The sequence below is a fragment of the Mauremys reevesii genome, linkage group 11 (genome assembly GCF_016161935.1).
Source record: "Mauremys reevesii isolate NIE-2019 linkage group 11, ASM1616193v1, whole genome shotgun sequence".
NCBI lineage: Eukaryota > Metazoa > Chordata > Testudines > Geoemydidae > Mauremys > Mauremys reevesii.
Window position 1 is genome coordinate 26940582 of NC_052633.1, and position 24985 is coordinate 26965566.

The following is a 24985-nucleotide window of genomic DNA, read 5'->3' on the forward strand; positions in this document are numbered from 1 at the left end:
CCTCTGGCAATCTGAAAAGATGACATATTCTTGGCTAGTTTAGCAAATAGCACTGTGTTCTGAAAACCCTGGGTAACACTTTTTGAATATTACTTAATAATTCTGTCAGAGTTCAAGCCCTCATTAATAGATAACAGCACATCAGTCTCAATGCCCTTACTGTGTAACACCATGAAAAATAATACTGCATAGCTCCTGTTACATTTTACCATGCATTGTACGTGTAAAAGAGTATTTTAGTATAATTCTTTGCTCTGGTTTGTTTTAGGGTAGATTTTAATCAAACTGTGTTCTCTCTTTACAGATGTGTTCAGCCTATCCAACTTAAGTGTTATTGGTCTCTTTACTATACTGTTTGCACGTGTCCATCCTTAAGTAGCTTGCATTTTTCTGCTTCCCTGTTTCACAACCTGCAGAGGTATGCATCAAGGCTGTGTAGTCCGTGACAAGCTTTCCGACATTCTGAAGAAAGCCCTTGGAGTGTGTGGCACACCAGTGCATCAGACTGGAGCTTCAGTTCAGTTTAGGAATTGAGGTTCTTAATGAATCCAGTGTGAAAATGAATGATACCTGGAGTAGCCTGTATGTTACTGATTGTGATATTATATTCGGTTAATTGTAATTGTCAATGAGCTAGAGAATTTTCTGTCACCACTGTGAAACTCCAGCACAGAAAGTGGAGAGGGAAAAATCCTAGCAACAGGGTAGGGGACAGTTGGGGCTTTTGGTTGGGAGAGCAGCGTGGGATTATGGGAGAAGCCTATGTTTCTACTAAATTTATCATAAATTGAAATAGTTATGTTAACATTTACAGTGTTGTCTTTTTTAAAGTAAAGTTTTAAAGTAAAGGTAATTCACATCTCTGAGATTGATTTCAGGCTGCCTGCATACTCAGGCAGACAATACGGCTTCAGTTTGCATTTGGCTTACACTTGGAAGGCTTTCTTCTGCAATGAAGAGGTCTGGAATATTTTCTTTTAAATGAAAGCTTAGATACTTTCTCAAAGAGTACAGCCACAAACTGCACTGACCTGTTTTTGCTTCTGCTCTGCTAAATCAGTGGCATATGCTTCATTGTAAATAAAAACGAGCATATTATGGTAAGCATGAAATCCACAACTGTTACTGTACTGCTTATTGCGAAAAAGAAACACCAATTCAATAGGATGTCTCACAAAATCTTTTTCATGTAGAAAATCCCCAAAGGCATCATGTCACCCCAAAGTGTTTGAGCACACGCTGCATATTCTGCTATTACGGCATAAAGGAATTGAAAGCTAGACATTGTAAAATTACAGCCAGTACCTTACTGAAGTACAGTTCAATAAAATCTGTGTGAAGCAGCAGAGAGATGTTTTCTCATAGGATCCTTAATACAAGCACTGCCCTCCCTCCAACCATCATTGTAAGCTGACTGCACAGACACCAGACATTACCCCTCTGCCGGTAGTTACTTGTGGAGGTGGAAGTGCTTTGATATTGTCAGAATTATTCATCATTGGCCACTATGAAAATATGTGTCTACTAAGTATTCACAAAGCACATAAAAGTTTAATTTTAAGTAACCAGAACTAAAATAAATTGAGTGGGGCTCCTTCACTGTGACACATCTGCCATCCAAGCAAAGAGAAAAGACTCTAACCCTGCTACTGGCAAGGGGATTAAGCCTGAAAAGTAAATTAAGAATTGGAAAAAAAAAATCCTCAAGAAATGGAAACTTGTCAAACTGACAGATGGTATCACTTGGCCTGGCAGATTGCAACTATTTTTATAGTTCACAGTTTAGCCAGGCACTGTTGGATTGGAGAAGTCCACTGAGGGCTTGATCTTGCACCATTCAAGTCTATAGTTTTCTATTAATTTGAATGGGAGTAGGATCGAGCCCATCCAGAGCATAAATGTGTCTTGCTTTCCTCTTTGTAACAGCAAACAAAAGCATTCCTAGCATATCAATCCACTAGCGAAAGTAGCACTGTTACCTTAATTGAAAAATAAACTCATTTTAGGTCTCCAAGGGTCTGGCTATGCTGCAATTAGAAACCTGAGCATCGACACTGCAATTCAACAGTCCCTTAGCCCAGGCCAGCTACAGGATTTTCATTGCAGCATAGACATATCCTAAGGGGCTTGACTGCAGCACAGCCCCACTGCAGTCAATGGAGCTAGGCTGATTTTCACTAGCTGCAGTCCCTGCTGCTTTACGTCTGTACTGACCACACTAAGTTTGACTCATCTCTTTGGGGAGACACTTTTTCTGTAGGTATTGTGCATATCATTATTAACTAAGTCACATTTTAGAAGACTTTTCATTTTTACTATTGCTTATTTGAAAGAGGGCATTGTCTATGTATAGACACACAGCTTCATTAATAGCAGCAGGATAAAGAAAGGTGGATTACAATTGACTGTGTTAAGTGCTTACAGCCCACAGAAGCAGTGATACCTGGAGGAAGGAGGCAGTCTGCTAATAGCAGAGGAGCAGAATTGTTCTCAATACACTGGAGGCCAATTAAGCCACAGTTACCTAATGAGGGTGGCCTCTTGCACAGCTTTCATTGATTTTCAAGTCTCTGAACTTGAACTCGTGAAACTGAAAATCACTAATCTCACCTTGAAATTTCAACAGCTGCAGTGCTTTGGCTCTCAGCAGCTTGAGAGTTTAGCATTTTGCTAGTTAGTTTATAAGGGATGGGGAGCTCCATTGCCACTGTTCAGATAGGTTAAAAAACAGTCATCAGCTGCTTGACCCTGCTTCATGAAAAGGAAGTGGTAAATACATTTAATACATTGTGCCTCTAAAGACTAGCATGCTGCCTGCAAGGAGGACCCTTCCAGTCCTACGATTCCATTATTACTATGAAAAGATCTGTATTTGCTTAGGTAGCAAAATAGTGCCAGTTTGCCTTATTTTGATATCACTATAAAAAAAATGACCATAAATGCAAAATATCAACATTAATTTTATTACTGTTCTTATTAGAGTAGCTAAATGTACATATATATTTAATAGCTATCAAGTAAAATGAAGTGGGTGTTCCTAAGAATTGTGATGTGTTGATCTGTATATGGTGCTTATCATTCAACTTATATCTGAGAGTCAGATTTTCTCATGAGTCCAATAGATTTACAGTACCTAGCTTCATGTCATTTTTGCATGGATGATGGTTGTAAAAAGATGTTTTACAATACCAGAAATACTATTTTTCCAGGTTAAAAAAAATTGAAGCAGCATGTAGAAATTGTTTTATGATTATTAATAAAGAGATCATGTTTCTCAGACTATTGTATCAATGGACTCATGAGATTTAATTGAATTTTTTACATAAGAGATTTCTATCTGATTTTAAGCCCATTGGGACAGTTTCATCTCTATATGGTTGTCAGTTAGTTCTATGGCTACAGAATTAGTCATATGTTCTACTAGTCTCTAGGTAAACAAGTAATCCAGCAGAGTGGCAGTCTGGCTAGTCAAGGCATTATTTGTTGCTGTATTTCACAGTGCCCATCAGTGCGCTATGCTGCTCCTCACAATACAGAACAAGTGACATTATCCTTGCCCCAAGTTACTAACAAGCTTATATAAATTTGACACAACCAGGGGAGTAAAAGAACGGGGTGGGGGTGGGGAGTAGGGTGACCAGATAGCAAGTGTGAAAAATCAGGACAGGGTGTGGGGGTTAATAGGAGCCTATATAAAAAAAGAGACCCAAAAATCAGGACTGTCCCTATAAAATTGGGACATCTGGTCACCCTAGAGGGGAGAGAGACAGAGGCAACCCTTTAAGAATGTGGATAGCCCAGCAGGGGGTCATGGTTATACAGGGCCTGGTCACGTAAGAAAAGGGTTTTTTTAGGGCTGTCAAGCGATTAAAAAATTAATTGCACTGTTAACAATAGAAGAATATCATTTAAATATTTTTGGATATTTTCTACATTTTCAAATATTGATTTCAGTTACAACACAGAACAGTGTACAGTGCTCACCTTATTTTTTATTAGAAATATTTGCACTGGAAATAGTATATTTCAATTCACCTAATTGAAGTACTGTAGTGCAATCTCTTTATAATGAAAATTTAACTTTCAAATGTAGAATTATATACAAAAAATAACTGCATTCAAAAATAACAAAGTCCACTCAGTCCTACTTCAGCCAGTCGCTCAGACACACAAGTTGGTTACAATTTGCAGGAGATAATGCTGCCCATATCTTGTTTACAATGTCATCTGAAAGTGAGAAAAGGCATTCACATGGCACTGTTGTAATTGGCATCTCAAGATATTTATGTGCCAGATGCGCTAAAGATTCATGTGTCCCTTCATGCTTCAACCACCATTCCAGAAGGCACGCGTCATCCATGCTGATGACGGGTTCTGCTCGATAACAATCTAAAGCAGTACATACCAATGCATGTTCATTTTCATCATCTGAGTCAGATGCCAGCAGAAGATTGATTTTCTTTTTTAGTGGTTCGCATTCTGTAGTTTCGTCATCAGAGTGTTGCTCTTTTAAGACATCTGAAAGCATGCTCCACACGTCATCCCTCTCAGATTTCGGAAGGCACTTCAGATTCTTTAACCTTGGGTTGAGTGCTGTAGCGATTTTTAGAAATCTCACATTGGTATCTTTGAGTTTTGTCAAATCTGCTGTGAAAGTGTTCTTAAAATGAACGTGCTGTGCCATCATCCAAGACTTATAACATGAACTATATGTCGGAATGCAGGTAAAACAGAACAGGAAACATACAATTCTCCCCGAAGGAGTTCAGTCACAAATTTAATTAACGCATTATTTTTTTAACGAGCATCATCAGCATGGAAGCATGTCGTCTAGAATGGTGGCCGAAGCATGAAGGGGCATATGAATGTTCAGCAGATCTGGCATGTAAATACCTTGCAATGCCGGCTTCAAAAGTGCCATGCGAATGCCTATTCTCACTTTCAGTTGACATAAATAAGAAGCAAGCAGCATCTCCCATAAATATAAACAAACTTGTTTGTCTTAGCAATTAGCTGAAGAAGAAGTAGGACTGAGTGGACTTTCATTACTGCACTCAAAATGTAAAACTTTAGAGACTGCAACAACAAGAATCTACATTTGTATGTTCTTCGAGTGCTTGCTCATGTGTAATCCATAGTAGGTGTGCGTGCTCGCCACGTGCACTGGTGCTGGAAGTTTTTCCCTCAGCAGTACCCATAGGGGGAGCACTGCTGCGACCCCTGGAGTGGCGCCGCTATATCATGCTATAAGGGGAGCCGCATGCTCCCCCTACCCTCAGTTCCTTCGTGCCGCCAGTGACGGTGCATCAGACCTACTCACTCCAGCTTTGCTGCAGCTTATCTCAAATCTCGGTTGTTCAGTAGTACCTGTATCAGTTAGTCAGTAAAAGTTCTAGTTTAGTTAGTTATTCTTCAGGCCAGGGCATACCCTGGGCCCCAGGGTTTAAATCGTGCAAGTCTTGCAGGCATTCAATGCCCAGAAGTGACCCACACACAGACTGTCTCTGCCTGGGTGAATTCCACACTAAAATCTGCAGGTCCTTCAAACGCAGGATGAAAAAAGAGAGACACATTAGACTTTGGGCCATTCTCATGGAGTCAGCACTGGCTCCTACCCCAGTGCGCCGAGCGGAATCGGCAGCGGGTACTTTGTCTTCAGCGTGGGGCGATCCCCCAGCACCTTCCAGTGGCCGGCACTGCTCTCCGTCAAAAAAGCAGAGGAAGGCTTTGTCATCTCAGAAGCGTAGAGAGAAGGCACGAGGGGAGGCCAGACCCACGGCGGGCAGCCCCAGTTTCCCCTCCCCGGGCTCTAGAGCTCTGACTCAGGTCAACTGGAGCAGCCCGGTTACGTTGACTCAGACCTCTCCACCTGAAGTCCGCACGCCTTCAACAACGGAGGCCCTGCAGGCGGCCAAAGATATTATGACCCTGCATGTGCTTGGGGCACTGCCAGCAGCTGGACCCCGCTCTAGAGGCAAGCCGCTGCTGGGGTCTTGTCGGCTGACGCCGACCCAACTCAGATCCTGCTCGTTGAAAGACTGGACTCATTTGGCAGAAAGCTTTATTCGTCCACCAGCTTCCAGTTCCGGGTAGCCAACCACCAGGCCCTCCTCAGTCAATATGAGTTTAACTTGTGGGGGTTGCTGCCAAAATTCAAGCCCTCCCTTCTGGAGTGCAAAAGGAAGGAATTCAAGTCACTGGTGGAGGAGGGCGCCGCTGCTGCAAAGGCTGCTCTGCAGGCGGCATCAGATGCGGCTGACATGGCTGCTCAATCCATGGCCTCAGCGGTGTTCATGCGCAGGGCATCGTGGCTACTGCTCTCCGCGGAGGCGCAGTCTGCGATGCAGGATCTTCCCTTTGACAAGGGCCTGTTTGCGGAACAAACACCTGAGGCTCCACAGCATGAAGGACTCACATACCACCCTTCAAACCCTCGAGCTCTACGTCCCGCCCAAGGAAAAGCTTAAGGCACAAGCCTCCGTCCCTGCGCCCCAGCTGAGATACGAGCCTGCCTACAAGAGGTCCAAAACTTAGAAGAGGCGACCTCAGAGGCAGTCTCGCTCTGCCTCGCAGCCTGGGCCCTCCAGGGGCAAGCATCAGGGCAAGAGGTGGTTTTGATTGGTTGCAGGATGGTACCTCGGTGTCCTCCGAGAGGACCCTCCCACCAATAAAGTTAGTTTTCAGCAACTACTTGTCTGCTTTCCTTGGGGAATGGTCCCGAATAACATCGGACCAATAGGTCCTCAGCACCGTTTCCCAGGGTTATACGCTACAATTTGCCTCCCTTGGTTGGCAGGGGGGACCCGTTGCATTTGCCCCTGCTACAGCAGGAAGTGGGTCGGCTCCTCAGCCTGGGAGCTGTGGAGATGGTTCTGGGGGAACTCTGGGGGAAAGGGGTTTACTCCCATTACTTCCTGATCCCCAAGGTGAAAGGGGGGCTCAGACCCATCCTGGATTTGCGAGGCCTCAATTGGTTCATGGCAAAACGCCGGTTCCTCAGTCTCTCTGGCATGTATCATACCCGCTCTGGACCCTGGCGATTGGTATGCGGCCCCGGACCTTCAGGATGCATACTTCCATGTCCACATATTCGAGGGGCACAGACGCTTCCTAGTAGGACAGGACCACTACCAGTTTACAGTCCTCCCCTTTGGCCTGTCCACCGCGCCCAGGGTGTTCACGAAGTGTGGGGCGGTCTACCTCAGACGCCAGGTACAGCTATTCCCCTACCTAGACGACTGGCTGCTCAAGGGCCATTCGCAGTACCAAGTACGCAACCATGTGGACATGCTCTTGGCCATGTGTGCCAACCTAGGCCTCCTAGTAAACGAGGCCAAGTCGACACTGGTCCCGGTGCAGCGCATAGAATTCATAGGCGCTCTCCTGGATGCCTCCAAGGCCACAGCCTCCCTTCCCATAGACAGGTTCTGAACCCTGAAGGGGCTTATAGCCTCGGTCGTGGAGTTTCCCATTACCACAGTCAGGGCATGCCTACAGCTCCTGGGCCACATGGCAGTGTGCACGTACGTAGTCCGCCATGCCAAGCTTCGTATGAGGCCCCCCAGCTCTGGTTGGCCTCAGAGTTCTTCCAGGCCTAGGACAAACTGGACAAAGTCCTCTCGGTACCAGTGCGGGTAATCGCCACGCTACAATGGTGGTCCTGCCCGGCCAATATGCTCCAGGGAATTCCCTTCCAGGACCCGACCCTGTCACTGGAGCTAGTGTATGACACATTGGGCTTGGGCTGGGGGGCACACATAGGGACCTCACGGACCCAAGGTTTGTGATCCATGGGAGAGCTATCCCTTCACATAAATGTCAGGGAACTCAGGGCGATACGTTTAGCTTGCATGACGTTCACCTCGCACCTACGCGGCAAGGTGGTCAGAGTGCTCATGGACAACACTGCTGCGATATTTTATATCAACAGGCAATGCGGGGTGAGGTCCTCGGCCCTCTGCCAGGAAGCCCTCAGCCTCTGGGAGTTTTGTATAGCCCACATCATCTCCCCTGAAGGCTTTCCACCTGCCAGGCGCCAACACCACGCAGGCCGATTGCTTGAGCTAGGTTCTCTCCCCCCAACACGAGTGGTCACTTCACCCAGAGGTCACTCATTAACTCTTCCAAGAGTGGGGCACTTCTCAAGTAGACCTGTTTGCGACCTGACACAACCGCCATTGCCATGGGTTCTGCTCCGGGGTGGTAGTGGGGAGGAACACGATCTCTGACGCCTTCCTCCTGTCATGGTCGGGTCAACTCCTTTATGTTTTTCTCCTGTTTCCCCTCATTGCCAAGGTCCCGGAGAAGTAAAAACGGACAAGGCACACGTCCTTTTGATCGCAACCCCCCGTACACTGGCACAAGGACAAGGTTCAGCTCTGCTCACACCCTGCATTCCTCCCCAAAGTGGCCTCCATCTTTCACATGAGCCAGGACATCTTACCTGTCCTCTGCCCTAAGCTGCATACCTCTAACAAGGAGCGCCACCTCCATATGCTCGACGTGCGCAGGCCTCTGGCCTTTTATCTAGATCTGACTAAGCCGTTCCGCAGCTCTTTGCAACTCTTTGTTGCTTCAGCCAAGCGCATGAGGAGCCAACTGATCTCCACGCAGAGGCTTTTTCCCGGTGGATTACATCATGCATCAACACATGCTACGACCTAGCAGGGGTTCCCACACCACCTATTGTAAGGGCTCACTCCTCATCAGCTGCCTTTGGGGCCCATGTCCCTATCCAGGACATCTGTAGGGCCACTACCTGGTCCTCAGTACACACGTTCACATCGCACTATGCGATTGTCTCCCACGCCAGGGATGACGCTGTTTTCCAGCCAGGGAATCTGTGAACTCCTACCCACCTCCATCAGACACAGCTTGTAATCACTTATGTGGCATACACATGAGCAATCACTCGAAGAAGAAAGGAGAGTTACCTGTTCCGTAACTGGCGTTCTTAAAGATGTGCTGCTCATGTCTATTCCACATCCCGCCCTCCTTCCCCACTGAAGGAGTTGTTCCAGCAATAAGGAACTGAGGGTGGGGGGAGTGTGCGGCTCCCCTTATAGCATGCTATAGCAATGCCACTCCAGGGGTTGCAGCAGCACTCCCCCTACGCGTACTGCTGAGGGAAAAACTTCCAGCACCGGTGCATGTGGTGAGCACGCACACCTACTGTGGAATAGACATAAGCAACACATCTCGAAGAACGCCAGTTATGGAACAGGTAACTGTCCTTTACACTTTCACGATAACGAGATTGCATTACAGTACTTATGAGGTGAACTGAAAAATATTATTTCTTTTATCATTTTTACGGTACAAATATTTGTAATGGGATGAATGGGTAAAGTATAACGAATGGGTAAAGTATAAATGGCCTTGAAGAAAAGCTCAGGACCTTCTATCTAAGGAAGGAAGAGTGTGGAAAAAGCCTTCAAAATGATTCTAAATGTCTTCCCTTTCAGCATGTACATTTATGAAAAGAGCAAGACTCATCCTAGACACTTTAAAAGAGGCAGTATATAAAATAGTGTCCATTGAGCTGTTAATGTCCCTGGTTCCAATAACACAATATTCAAAATCTATTAAGATGGATGCAAGTAATTTTTAAAAAATTCCAAACTTGTTAGAACGAGGAATACAAATTTCTCTCCCCACTGATGTTGGACAATTCCATTTTGGCAAACAATTTTTCATTGTATTGCAACTGGGTGAGAGGTTTGCAAATGTAACTGGCAAATCAGTGGTTTTTGTAATGGCCTAGAATGGGACCTCACAGGCTTAGCCAGTCTGATGCCTAGTGGCACTCACTTTGTAGTGCAGGTTAGTAGTCTGGATACATTCTCTGAAACTAGGCTTTTTATTATATCTAATAATTTCTAAATCACATTTGAGGATGCAGCACTTCCGCTATCCCTGCAGGAAATTCAAAGGTATTCTTCTTTGGAGGATTCAGGGAATTCTGCAGCAGATTCAGTTTGATTGCACTATATAATAAAAAAGTCACTTTGCTCCATAAGGTCATCTACAATATATGTTTAAACCATGAAATCAGCAACAACATAGGTCTCCACTCCTGGCTGCAATATGAGACCTATTTAGTATAGGGCTAGGTGATGTTGGTTTTCAGTACAATCTCTTGATTGCTTCCACAATTTTCTGCTGTGGTCTGAGGCTGGAGTTTGAGAGGAACCTTCAGGAGCAAAATGATGCATGTATATCCCTATTTTGCCCTCTGTGTTTCTTAACTATTTCAATAGCCAGACCATCCCAACTAATCTCTGACTCACCAGATTCAGAGACCTTTACTTCCCCATCCCAGCGACAGCCTCTATTCCTAAAGAGCAGACATTGGAGACTTGCAACACTTCAAAAATATATGGACATTAGAGTCAGCTTCTTGTTAGAATGCCCACAGCAGGTTGGTTACTCCTTTGTAGCATCATTTCTCCATCACCAGCTGGACACCTGTATTGAGTGAGGAAAGCCAATGAGCTCCTGTTCGCTATATCAAGCTTTTAGACTCAAAACTACAGTATTCACTAGCAACTAACCATGAGATGGAGCCTCCTAATGATTTGATGCTACAATTAAAGCTTGTCACGAGGCCTTCCCAGTACAAAAGTAGCCTTGACACTGGAGGGTATCAAAGCAGCCTACAATGGAGGGCTCCACAAAGTCCGCTCTCTTTGGCTACTTCACTTGGGGTGGTATGAGAGGTGGGTAAATGATGTAGCTATCCAGAAAAACCACAACAACCCCTCACACATCTCTATTTTTTGGTATTCCTTTTTAATTGTGCTGTAAAAAGCAACAATACCTGGATTTTATTCATTAAAATAAATATCTTTCATTTTCAGAACCAGTACAGCTCAAGTATTTTTAAAATTTAGATTCACTTACAGGAAAATTGCTGAAAGCAAATACATTCATCACTGTCTATTCCCCACAATAAGGAATCTAAAATGTCACACCAATCAGTCACAATTGCTGATAGTAAGTACAGCATCAATAAAAACACTCATTGACAGTCCAGCTCTGCAGCTAAAAAGTATCAGCCCAGTACATCACATTTTTCACAAAAAGATGGGATAATTAACGCTAAGACCAGCACAATATTTCTATGTACAAAGCATTAAGTTAGCTTAACCATTTCTGGTTGCTGTGATACATAAGAAGCACATATATAACATAACACAGAAAACTCTTTGGAGCATAAGGATGTCAGCATTTGATAACACAACAAAAGCCATTTAAATTAAAATCTACATGTCGGTGCCAGCAATGATGAGCAGCCACACCAGTGAACTACATATATTTATAAATAATTGCATATATAAATGCACTGCTTCCACTGGGCACAAATCTTTGCAAAATAATATCTCCTGGTACAATGAGAAAATGCTAAAACTATCCTGGTGAAAATGCATTGGTGCTAAAATTCTAGCTAAAAGCTCTTAATATAGTGGAGGAAAACATTAGGTTCAGGGACAGCCACAATCTCTATGCTATTTAATTAAAATGCCTTTATCTTCTCAGTACATATAGCTACCTTTTGGAAAGGTTATTGTTCGAGCAAAGTAAATTTTGACTGATTTCAATTACATCAAAATAAATCACTGACATTTTTTCTGAGACCACAGAGGATACATTTTCTATGTCTCTCTGGTTTGCTAAGAAATCTGATTAAGTTAACAAACAGAATGCGTCTCATAGCTTGAGACCTAATCAGTACCCCCCCAGAGCCCAACCTGAGAAATTTTAGTCCCATAGGATCAATTTGGTAGGTCCAAGAATGTTAGAGAGGAAAACGTGGGATTTAGTTTGCCTCGTTTTATCCTCTGTAGGAGTGCAGCAGAGACAGGGCCTTGTGCTCTCAACAGTGACCCATCTGGCCAAGAAGGGTTCAAAGGGAATCCCATCCAGTTCTTGGTTAAGGAGGAAGGTGGCTGCGACACAAGGCATGAAAGGTGAAGGTTATAAAAGCATGAGGCCGTCGAGTGAATAATTGACTTGAGGCAAAAAGCAGCAATATCAGATCGGGGGGAGAGTGACTAATGCCAGGCAAGCATTTTTACCAATCAGATTTCAGGGGTTTAGGCTTTCAAACTACTACAGGACAGCATCTTTATTATGAGATAGGCCACTGCTTGTGCTGAATATCAAGTGCCTCCATTTGATTTCTCCTCCTTAGGGGAGGCAATGCGCACAGAGGCTAGAGCACTGGAGTGGGACGCAGGAGACAAGGGTTCCATACCTTGACTCTGCCACTGACTTTCTGGGTGACCTCTCCATGCCTCAGTTTCACCATCTGTAAAGTGGGCACCTTGAGATCTATGGATGAATTATTATTACTGCCATATCTTTGAGATGTGTGAAGTTCCCTCAAATGGTTTTATTCCCATACACTGCCTGATTCTTAACTATCACCTACTTCCAACAAATGTGAAATAGATACTCCTACCCAGGTTTTTTTTTTTTTTTTAAAGATGACTTCACTCATATTGCAGTGTCAGTAATCAGACATATTGTTGCATTGGCAAGAAGCTGATGTAGTGTAATGGTCCCAAAAATAGAACAAATATTTGGATTTAGATTTCTAACGCCTGATATACATGGGGCACAGACTACCATGTGAAGAGGGCAAATGCAACAGTTCACACACAAATGAACTGCTTGATTTGTGGCCCCCTGTTTCTGATCTGTTACCTGTTTTACACCAGCGTAACTTCAGAAGCTTCAACAAAACTATTCAAGGATTTATGCCAGCATAAGAAGAGAGATAGACGCACAGTTTGGCATATCCACAACCTTGCTCATGTTTTGATTAGCTTTATACCTCTTTAAGCTGTTTCACTCCATGAGTGTTTTTTATTGTGAGCCTAACTGATTTAGAACATTTGGTTTAGTATTTTGCCTTTCATATACTTCCATTCCCCTAAAAGGTTTTTGGTGTAGTTGCAGCTGAGGACAAAACATAAGACTGAGATGAATTATTTTGCAGCCTACAAGATCCCCCATGATGCACATATGCCTGTCAGGAACCAATGCATACTGTGGAAGTGCCTGCTTTCCCCAGCTAAAGGGAAAGCACTTCAGCAGCTGAATATGGACAGAGAGAGAGGCTGGACAATGGGCATTTGAAAGGAACAACTAAAAAAAAAGTCAAACAAGTGATATTCCTCCATGGCATTTGGTCATCAAACCAACCTTAAAACAGACTCCCTGAAAAAATCATCTCTAAGAACAATTAGCCCAGACCACTGACAAATGTCACCATTATTTTGAGATTTATACTATGTAAACAACCATTCAAGGTGGCACGCGCCTGTAATCCTAGCTACCTGGGAGGCTGAGGCTGGCGGATCGCTTGAGCTCAGGGGTTCTGGGCTGAGGTGTGCTATGCTGATCAGGTGTCTGGTGCCACTGACAAGCCTGGCCAACGGGTGGCTGAAGGACTCGCTAGAACAACATGAACAATGTGTTGTGATCAGCGCTCTCTGTGAGGGCTGATTGACCGATCGATCTAGGTAACAAGGTGACTATGTAAACAGGGTTCCATGGGAAATCAAGATAAATGCAGATCCTTGTTCAACACACCCATGTTCAATCTACACCAGCATCCTCAACTCCTGAAATCTAGCAAAACCACAATGACACTTGCACATGGCAACAGCATGGTTCCACTTGGCCACACTAAGAGATTTGTTTAGAAATGCAAATTCAGCAGAAAAATTCCTGACCACGGTTTGAAGATATACATAGAACACAAAAATAAATTAAGTAGTGCACAGTAAAGCCATCAACAGCTAATATTTCCTTTACATCAATTATATGCAACACGAGGTAATATTGCTGACATTATGGAAGGAGATTCTCGGGGGGAGGGGTGTTGTTTGGGGTTTGTTTGTTTTTTGGAGCGATTGGGTTTGTCCACTGCATATTATGAAGAAAACTCCTGTAACACTGAAATAAATGAAATATTCTGTAAAATATACACCACTGTCAGACAGAAATACACACGCTCTTCATACTCATTTTCCACAACAACATAGGTAAGTGATTTGACTCTTGGGATCTAGCTGAAGATGGTTAGAGTAAGCCATCTAGATTTTTATGAACTGTTTGATTTTCCTTTCCATCGCTGGAATCCTCTGGAGGTGTGTACTGGATCTGGAATTCTTGAAGAATTTTAAATACATCATGGTGTCCAAAATGTAAAGCTTCATCCATAGGAGTATTATTCCATCTGAAACAGGAAGCACAATATTTCCAAAATCAGTAAGCAAGTAAATCCACCACTATGCATTCCATTATACTTTGATATTTGAGACAACAATTGCCGGTACAGTATGTACTAAGCTCAGGGACTTAGTACCTTCAGTGAATTGGATAGTGGGTGACAACCCTTTTGACAACAGATGTTTTCACTACTTTTTACTCCTGTTCCCCCTTCAGTATCAAAATAACTAATGGAGAATGAGTGGGATTCCATTCCTTCTTGTGCTTCAGCATAATTGTTTAATAAATTTCAGCCCAACCAGTCACACATCCGTGTAACACCACTGTCTTCAATGTGATTTCACAGGTGTCACCAGGGACAAAATCTGGCATGAAGAACTTTTACTACCACGGATTCAGACCATAAACTTCCCCAAAATAATTCCTAGATCTCTTCCGGAAAAACATCCAATCTTGATTTAAAAAATGGTCAGTGATGTAGAATCCACCATGACCATTGGTAATACATAAAGGAATAACCCAACTTGATCTTCAGCCTACAGGCTGATTGTGCACTGTTAGTCACGGGATACAAAACCTTTTTACTTGAAAATGTGAAAATTGAACACATTTGATATGGAAATCACTAAAAGACGATAAAAACAATGATTTTTTTCAATCATTTTTCACAGCAGAACTGCACTTTAATGGATAGTGTCAGACTAGACGAAACAGTAGCTAAACACACACACGCATAACCGCTGTTATTTTCACATCATCCACACTAAACCCATTTTCCCCTCTTAAACAGGAGAGTAAGTGATATCTAAATATAGTATTTCAACAAAGCAAAGGTAAAGTATTTTTTGCCTTCCTTTCACCAAGGAAATCAGCTCCAGAAAGGTGCCTCACATTATTTTTACTGAAGTGTTTTTTCTAGTGTTGATCTTTGACATCCTTTTGGCACAGGACAAACTCTTCCCCTGAGGGGTTTTAATGGAAAAGCTGGTAATTAGAGCAGGTGCAAACACAATACAGATTTCCCACCAACTTTGGTTACATTTTAATCGTGGTGTAAGAACTCTGTAGCACCGTGAGTTCCTTTTGAAAAGGACTGTATCAAAAAGTCAAAATCTCACCTTAATAGTAAAGCTTCAAAATATCACAGGTAATGATAAATGACTGAAAATGCTCTGCTTTTCTGACACTCCTATAAGCACCATAAGGAGGACATTGTGCATATAAAACAAGACATAAGCAGACTTACATTAATCTGCACAGCACTGAATGAAATAAACTATCAAATTAAAGCTCATTCAGTGCTTTACTGTTAAATAGCAAAATCACTGTTATCCGGACAGAAGAATTAAAAGGTACAGGCAAACTGAAGGAAGCAGAGACAAAGACAAGTTTACTTGAGTAAGAGAGCTAGAGAGTGGCCAAGAGTGGTTTCATTACTAGTGTCAGGCCTTGTTTTCTATAGGTGAGGAACCTTGCACTGACCTATTTTTTTTCTGGTTTCCAATGCCATACTGTGAGTTACAGTAATAAAACTGAAGGTGAAATTAAAAATAAAAAGTTAATGATTATACATAACAAACCATGCGGAGTGCACCTCTCTCAGGACACCAGAACAGTAAAGCAGCCTTTCTAACGGGGTCAAGTTCACACTGAAGTTTGTGAATAGTTTTAATTATGTTGGACACACGTAGACACTCTTACACCCACATCCGTGTGTGCGTTCTGCATATGTATTCATACATGCACATCAAACTACAAATTCCTTTTTCTTGGCTTGATGCCTTTTTTGAAAGAAAATTCTCCAGCCACTGATTTATTTTCTCAATCTTCCCTACTGAGGTCTGGAATTCCTGCTTCTTTAAGGGGGGAATTAGTGTTGCTAGATCAAATGGGCAGAAACAGCTCAAGGGAGCTCTAGCACCAGCTGCAAGTTAGCTGAGTAGATCAGATGGTCCCAGTTGTCTCTACTTTCAGCATCCCATGAGATTTCAGAGGAAACAGACTCTGGCCAACTGACTGCACTAGGATTGGATTCACCAATCTAATTAGTTACTGGAGCTCCCCTCCTCCATACTAACAGTGGAATTGCTCACCTGTCCTTGGGGAAAGGATTCACTTTGCAGGCTTCCAGCAAAAATTTAACTACTTCCACATGACCTACAAAATAAAAGAAGTATTTAATATACTTTTTAAATTAAGCCCACTAAATTAATAGCTTATATCTTGTTTATCAAGAGTCATTACCTTCTGCAGCTGCTACGTGCAATGCTGTTCGTGAATCATAATCTCTTTGCTCCATATCCATACCCGACAAAGCAAATCTGAAAAGCCAAATTCAGAAAGACAATCATAGAAATAATTACAAAAATACTAATCATACTTCTACTGTAAAACAATGACATGCCCTCTGAACGGATTTAAATGGTATCTGACACTGCACCCCATAATTTTCATAGTGATGATGGGATTATGACATAGTTATTATGTATTTTATGCAAGATAAGTCATGCGAGGTGTCATTGGAAAGGTTATGATCTGCTGGATATGATTATCCTACTTGTATGCATGCATCATTTCTGTTAGGAATATTGGCTATGTATCTGTATTACAAATGTGTTTACACGTGGGGAACACCCACTAGACAAGATGCTTTCATTCTGAAAAGTTGGGTGGGGAAGGGCCATTAGAGAAAACAATAAGCATTAGAAGAAGCTTATCTCCCAACTGGGGGTCTTCCTGCAGACAGCCTCTGAGTCATGGCTGCTGTGACACTACAGGGACATGTCACCAGGTCCCCTGGTGCTGGATTCCATCTTGGGACGTCAGTATATTTCCACTGACTGGCCTGGGAACTAATCTTGGAAACAAAGGGTTTCTGCCATATGCAAAAGCTATATAAGGCAAGGGAGTGACGACATCTTGGTTCTTCACTGACTCCCCACCCAAAGAGACTCCTAGAAACACCTAAGGAACAAAGACTGAACTGGGGGAAGTGCTGGACCCAAGCTAAAGGGATTTTTAGCCTGTGAATGAAACACCTGGGGATTCCAAGCTGTAAGCATGTGCAGTTTGCCAGCTTAAGAATCTGCAGCCTGCTTGTATCATCACTTAGGTCAGATATGAATAGCAAATTCTCATCCTATGTAGTATATTAAGCTTAGTTTGTGTTTTTTGTTTATTTGCAAGGTAATCTGCTTTGATCTGTTTCCTATCCCTTAGATTTTAAGTGACTGTATCTTTTAGAGTAAATAAACTTGTTTTTGCTTTATCTAAAACCAGGATGTGGAAGTCATAACTTGGGGGCAGAAAGCTGTTGTATATTCCTCTCCACATGGAGGGATGGGGTGAATTTCATAAACGTACCCTGTACAGTTCCCTGTGCAGCGCAGGATGGTATCATTTGGGGTTTACACTCCAGAAGGGGCGTGTGCCTGAGTAGCTGGGAAGTTCCCTAACTGGAGCCTACCCAGGCAAGGCTGAGCACAAAGTCTGCAGGTAACTGCAGTTGGGTGTGTCCCTACCTCTGTGTGTGCTGGTGAAAGTGCAGGCTGGTCACAGCAGTACAATGTAAAGGGAGCCCAAGCTGGTGGGTCAGGGGGCTCCGGGGTACCCCAGTTCCAGGTCGCACCTCCGGGGGAACTCATCACAGTATCAAAAGTACATTATATTTTCATCTGAGCTTTAATAAAAGAGGCACCAAAATGACCTGGCTTTAAGAGTACAGTAGAGATTTGGCTTCGTTCCTGGCCTCTTCATCTGTGGTTCCAGTCAGAAAAATCACTCTTAAAATGCCACTCTGGAGCATACTGATGTGCATACATACTTCTCTCTGTCCAGCCAAAACACTACTTCCAGGCAGATTCTCTGACTGCTTAAGATCACTTTGGGGTGCAAAGGGAACTTACATCAGCTGGAGAAATTTCATGGAGAAGTCTCCCTGTGTCGGAAGAATCTCTAACCAGTATAAAGCTACTGGAGGAGCTCCGCTTTGCCCCAGCTTTGCAAAGGTACAATGAAGAATTAAGCCTTCCACATTTATCTGCTCTCTCAATGAGTCTGTGTAAAATCTGCTCAGTGTAAAATGCAAAGGGTTTCTAAATACTGCCAGCCCTACAAAAAACAAAAAAAAACAAAAGAAAACTATACTTGGGATCTGAAAATCAAGCTGGGTTCCATCTGGCTCCTACATCACTAGCAATAAACATTCCTCAGTTTGAGCTTTGCTCACAGTTCTGGAATTGATTCCAGACTAGAAATCAAGACTAGAATCCAGCTTGCTCTTCTACTGCTGTAAAAATTTGTGGGAAGATAACACATCGTGACTGAGACACAAAGGAAAAAATCAGTTTATGTCAAAGCAGAATGGTGCCATTTTATGGGATTATACCTCTGACTATAACCAGACGTACAAATTATTTTTCATATTATCCACATGAAGTTTTGATATGCAGAACAAAGGACTGATTTTGTAATAAGCTTAACTCCTTGCTTTGTTGGGATCTGAAGACTAGATATTAAAAGCAGTGCTAGATCCACTAAAGTGCATTCTTTGAACACCTTGTGTGCTTAAATGGCCCTGCTACCTTGGAGTATTAAAGCAGCTATAATGTCTCCTAACATGGTCATATGTTCAGAAATAAAGTGCAATAATAGTTGAAACACAAGTGATTTCCTTTCCCCAACACCATATTGGTTTTACCTTCGGAGTGCAGATACATCCCCAGTGTAGGCAGCAAACAGGAGATTTATCACAGACTTCACCTGTGAAATGAAGGAAAAAAAAGGTTTTTTTCTTTTCTTGATGTGACTTGTGGGAAGAAAGCGAAGACAGCTCAGTGGTTTGAGCACTGGCCTGCTAAACCCAGGGGTGAGAGTTCAATCCTTGAGGAGGCCATTTGGGGATTGGTCCTGCTTTGAGCAGGGGGTTGGACTTAGATGGTCTCCTGAGGTCCCTTCCAACCCTAATAATCTATGACTCTATGAAGGGATAGTAGGGTCCCTGTTGGCAAACATGTCAACTACGTAACCATTTCTCTAGGTACATTTGCAGTACAATCTAAAAAGGTTGTCAGATTGAATTCCAAACAGCTTCACTACAGGCAATTTAATGCTCATTGGTCCAACTCTGAATGTATAGAAACACTAGAAAGCGGACCACCACCAATTTGTATTTTACTATGACAAAAATCTAGAAATATTTTCCTTTGTTGGCCAAATTGTATTTCTCTTTTAAACATAACACTATATACTACTGACTCTCTAACCCACAGCATGATTTGCATAATTCATCATGACAGATAGTTTATACTGAATACAGATGCAGGACTTGAAGAGTAGGGGATGTTACTAGTCAGCACCAAGGAAAAGCTATCTGAGAAAATCTGCATACAGCACCTGTTTCAATACTTTCCATTACTTTAGCTCATATACTACGTAGGCTTTTTACAGAGTACATCCCAGAATGCTTCACAGTGTTAAATAGTAAAAAGAAAAACTAATAAGCATAAGCAAGACAGAAAAGGTACATTTCAAAAAGGCTGCTCTAGATAATAAGGGCCGAATACACATTTCGCACAGTTAGTTTGCCTCTTACAATGAGATTTGCAACATTGCACTGCCCTCTATCGCCAAGGTTCCCACGCTTAAACTATTCCACTCAGTTTGGCTTGAACTCTGCCTTCTTTATAGACTATCATTATAACAGACCAAACCAGAATCACAATTCTTGGTGCACCAGAAAGGAAGGAATTCTCTACACACGCACACCCAGACATCTCCATCTGCTCCCCGAACAGCATGGATGTGTTCCTGGGGGCACATCTGGGGGTGCTGTGTCATTGTCTGTGCCTTTCATGAGCCAGAATCGAGGAATCATTTCACATTAATTTCCTTACCAAGTACCAAATAAAGATATTTGTTATAAAGCAGCACAGTAACTTACATGGAAAAAAAAAAGAGAGGGGCATAAAAAAATCACATCTTTACAGCATATGATGTGACCTCAAAACCTGTAACACAAAGACTAAGGCAGGCCCAGTCACTGACTTTAGTCCCGCAGCGTGTGAACACTAGCGGGGTTACCTTGAATCAACATTAGCACAGACTCACTGGCCTACTGTCCGCCTACCTTGCCTCCCTGTGTGGACACTGATGCAAGGTCCCTGGACTTTAGCACTCTGCCAATTTTCCTGGGCTACCCTAGAGTCATAGGCTCACTGGGTTAAGTCGCCAGTTGCCCTTTTGTGGAGAAAATGACAAAATCCAAAGTCTATTAACTTAGGGCCTAGACTTACAAGGTGCTGGGGACCTGCAACTCCCAATGACTTCAGTGGGAGGAGAGGACACATGCCACTTTGCAGGGTGGGCCCCAAGAACTCACCCTTCAATTCTTGTTCGCATTCTTTCCATGCTCTCTGCTATTAGCCAAACTACTTGCTAGGTTTTCTTGTTCTTGTGGTGTGCTTGGCTGCAGTGTCACGCACAGATAGACCTGTCTCATTAACATGGCAGGCAGGGCAAAGCGTGGCAAGAGCTCAGGATGGTTACTTATGTTTACTTGGCTACCATGATAAAAAAATGTCGTCCCACTGTCACTCCAGGAGTTTTAAAGCCTCCTCTTTTCTCTCCAAGAGATCAATCAAATAGAGGGAAAAGGCTGTATAAGCTGTCAAGTTACTCCTGTGTCTAAGTCCACTGTTTATTATATACAGCTTACAGAAAAGGTGTTGTAATTAGCTAACGGCCTCATTGCAATGTATTATACCCATTTTCTAGTCAATTCACCGTTTTGATTTTTTCCTTTTAGCACGTGCACAAACAATGCCAGACGGAGAGGAAAGACTGTCCAATAATTAGAGCACCAGCCTAAGACTTGGGAGATCTGGGTTCAGTTCTTTGCTGTCAGAGACTTCCCGGGTGACATGGGGCCATAGGCGCCAACTTCTACTGGCACCGGTGGGTGCTTGACCCCACTCTGGCCCTGCCTTGACTCCACCCCCATTCCAACTCCTTCCCCAAAGTCCTTGCCCCAACTCCTCCCCCTCCCTGCCCCTATTCTCACTCCTTCCCCAAATCCCCAGCCCCGCCCTGACCCCGCCCTGTTCCCGCTTCTTCCCCTTCCCTCCCGGAACTTGCTACAGCTGTTTGGCAGCGGCAAGCGCTGGGAGGTAGGTGGAGGAGCAGGGACGTGGCGCGCTCAGGGGAGGAGGCAGAGGTGAGGTGAGCTGGGCGGGGAGCTTGGCTGCTGGTGGGTGCAGAGCACCCACTAATTTTTCCCCATGGGTGCTCCAGCCCCGGAGCATCCACGGAGTCGGCACCTATGCATGGGGCAAGTCACTGAACCACTCTGTGCCTCAGTTTTCCATCTGTAAAATGGGGAGAACAGCCCTGCTCTGCCTCACAGAGGTGTTGAGAATAAATACACTCAAGATTGTGAAGTGTCCCGATACTGTGGAGATGTGAGTACCTAAGACAGGCAGATTGGAGTCATCTATTTATCAGGAGAAACAGCAGCAACTTCCTCACACTATTCTGCTGCGTCCCTGCCTTGTTATTGGGGGGGTCACTTCCAGGAATAAAAATGTAGTTCAGCTTCCCTGACCATTCAATTCCTGACCTCTTTACTGAGCCTACCAACGAAAGTGCCGAAGAGTGTGGTGGTTATAGCTTTGTGATGTGGACACGTACTCTGGGGGTGATACTGAGATCACCAAACTCGTTTCAGATAAGCTACTGAACAGCCCCCCAGATGGTAACGTGGTCACTACTGACATGAGCTGGAGTTGTACAGTTCTGTACCCCATTACTGTACAGTTGATTACACTGTACTTTTCCAGGTATCTGTCTGAAGTCTGTGTTTAGAAATAAAGGCACCAAATGGAAATTAGTTTAACTACCTTTTAATTTTATCTGAATCCAATTCAGGAAGTGGCTCTCCCCAGAGATGAGTGAAAACTTCTTGCAAGAACCCCCCATCCCCCACATACTCTTTAGGTTGCTGACAGTATAAAATTTAAGAACTCAGAACTCTGAGTTGCTGAGCACCCTCAATTCCCAATTAATTCAGCATGAGTTGAGGGCATTCTGGACCTTGTAATACAGGTGCAGAGAAAATTAAACTCTTGATTTGCATTTATTTATTATTTGCATTTCTCAGAAGCATTTTTAAGGTCCTCTTTAAACAGTTTTCCCCCTCCCACTTTGCTGTTAAACTGGAAAATCCAGAATGTAACTTTCTAAAACACAGATGAAGCTAAAGGATTGTGAGTGGCTATAGATCCAGTTAAAAACTTTGTATTCAGAAGTTATTTATTTTCCTGCACTTCTGTGAGCAAAAGATAATTTTGACTCTACGCCTTTTAAAAGGTAGCAGCTGAAAATCACACAGATGGGCATATAAATGGATCCAACTACTAAACCTCAAGGAATACCTTACATCTGCTCAACAAATACCAGACATTGCTTGAATTCCACCTGCGACTTTTCACAGCCCTTTTAGAAGGTTCCAGAAAGGAACTCTTTGTGAATTTTGGTTACATCCAAATATTGTAATAATCGAACTAGTGTTAACACATCATATATCAGTCTGATAAATGCAATTACATTCAGCAAACATGTATTATGTGAAAAGTAACTAAAAAAAGAGCCAGAAGTTGGAGGATTTATATTTACAGAAGTTAACTCAGAAGAGATCAAAAGCAGTTTTTTATTTTAAAAACTAAAAATGAACAGCCTGCATTCTCAAAATTCTGAAATTGTTAGCCTGAAACAATGGCATCTACTGCAAAAGTGAAAACTTTGATATAGAAGGTAGCCAAATATTTTGTTGTTGTTCTTGGGAGTAGGCAAGAAAATATGAGGAGCAAGATTGTGTTGCAACACAAAATAAATGAGAGCAAAAACTCCAGTCTGTTGTGAGAAATAAGCAGAATGGGTTCATAAACTGATAGTCAACTGCTTAGGAAAACATTTTGTCAGTGAAACCAGTCAGTCTGATTAGAAGCAATCGCCACCGCTCTAGCCACACAAATGGCAAGGGATGGTATATGTCTGATGCTCAGAAGTTGACTGTTTATGCTATTCAAATTGGTAGAAACATTTCTTTCTTAATCTTCAAAAACAAGAATAGGAAATTCACCTTATGCTTGATCCAAGCCGACTGACGTCTTGGGGAGTCTTTCCACCAACTGCAGTACGCTTTGGAGCAAGCCCCTACTATATAATCTGTAGCCAAAGATTTAAGCAGCTGAAGGACCTCTGAATACATGTTTTGGGTTAAATACCAGCACATGGCTCCAGTGCAGAATCCAAAATGGAACAGTTACATCTTATGGTGGACCAACTTCTATTGGTGAAAACCAGAAAAAAGTTAGTCCAATAAAAGATATTATCTCACCCGCCTTGTCTCTCTAATATCCTGGGACCAACATGGCTACAACTACACTGCAAACTGTTACAACTGAACATGAGTTCTGACACAGTGCTGACGAGAAATATAAAGTAAACTAGCTCTTACTGCTTGCATCGATTTCCTTTTAGAGTGCTGGAAAACAAAAACGGGTATTAAGCTGCTGCTGCCAACTCAGGTTTGTACCAGCTTAGCACTTTTTCTGATTTTATTTTTGTATTCTAATTCTGACATACTAATTAAGGAGGTTTGTTACCTTTTTTGGGAGGGGAGAAAAGGGGGAGGGGGAGGATCTGTTAGAGGCAGTTCCTGGCAGAAAATATGAATTATCCTGTGCTCCAAAAATCAGCTAAAAGTGGCAAACATGAAAAAATATTCTGGCCATAGGTAGCACTGGCTTTTCAAAAGTGTTATGCTGTTGGCTTTATTATTGTCAGAACTCTACCACCATGAACGCAATCCCACTTGTGTAGTAGGTATTTCCTCATTTTGAAATTGAGGGAGAGGGGTTAAATATCTTCCCCAGAACACAGAGTCTGTCCGACAGCATTCCAAATAAAGAGCTCCTAGCTCTGAGACCTGAAACTAGTTCAGCCCCTTGCCATTTTCTGCTTTACAGCCATGTATCCTTATTAAAGCCATTAAAACAGACTATACTTAAATCTCTTAAAATGTATGACCAGTGTCAACTATTTAAGAAGGTTGCTTGCTATTTAAGCATAAACCAGTTAGCAGCCCTATGGGTTCACTTGTCTTCCACTTCATGTGGCAAGGAATACATTTTGAGCAATGTCCCATCTCAATAGTGATTGGTATAATCGGATAGCCTCACTGTCTTAAGTTTTGTGCTCACAGTACAGTTTCTAGTAAACAGCTGTCCCTCACCACAAAAATCACTACAACTGGCACGCATACTGGCAGTGTTAGAGGCACTAAGGATTGCATAGGCATGGAGACTGAACTGCATTTTCTCATCGCTAGAGGTGGTTCCCCCAGAGGAACCTGACAGGGAAATTGTGTACTGCTCCTACTGTGGGGAAAGGGACTTTAATTTTTAGAGTTATCACTCTAGCCCCACTGATAAGCACTAATCTCATATGGGTAAATGTATACAAGACTGCAAAGGTAGTAGATGTAAAAAGCATCTCGGTTTTCTCCTTCCCCACTGCACTGACTGTGTGGTATAGTGTTACTGGCATTTAAATAAAAAAGACAAAAACTGCTATTTTAGCAAGGATTATTAAAGAATCCCCATTCCAGATTCGAAAACAAAAATCCAAGCCTCCCACATTAGAAAGATTTCTCACTAGCGTAAAACTTTGCAAGGAAGACCCAGAG

The 24985-nt window shown here is 42.9% G+C and overlaps 2 protein-coding genes across 10 annotated transcripts in view; one reads left to right on the forward strand and one right to left on the reverse strand.

The window, feature by feature from the left end:
• Nucleotides 1–3282, forward strand: part of STAT1 (signal transducer and activator of transcription 1) — a 45386-nt gene extending 42104 nt beyond the window's left edge. For all 6 annotated transcript variants that reach the window (XM_039494596.1, XM_039494599.1, XM_039494600.1 and 3 more), the window contains one exon: nucleotides 305–3282. In XM_039494596.1, the coding sequence (XP_039350530.1) occupies nucleotides 305–328 (24 nt within the window). In that variant the 3' untranslated portion in view covers nucleotides 329–3282. The remainder of the gene's footprint in view (nucleotides 1–304) is intronic.
• A 7490-nt stretch (nucleotides 3283–10772) lies between these two features.
• The window catches only part of GLS (glutaminase), a 111659-nt gene continuing 97446 nt past the window's right edge, over nucleotides 10773–24985 (reverse strand). For 3 of the 4 annotated variants that reach the window (XM_039493928.1, XM_039493931.1, XM_039493932.1), the window contains 4 exons: nucleotides 18941–19002; nucleotides 16486–16562; nucleotides 16335–16398; nucleotides 14092–14248 (listed from right to left, as the gene is read on the reverse strand). In XM_039493928.1, coding sequence (XP_039349862.1) covers nucleotides 14092–14248; nucleotides 16335–16398; nucleotides 16486–16562; nucleotides 18941–19002 — 360 coding nt within the window. Of the gene's footprint in view, nucleotides 14249–16334; nucleotides 16399–16485; nucleotides 16563–18940; nucleotides 19003–24985 lie in introns of all 4 variants that reach the window. The other variant, XM_039493927.1, reaches the window with a different exon arrangement.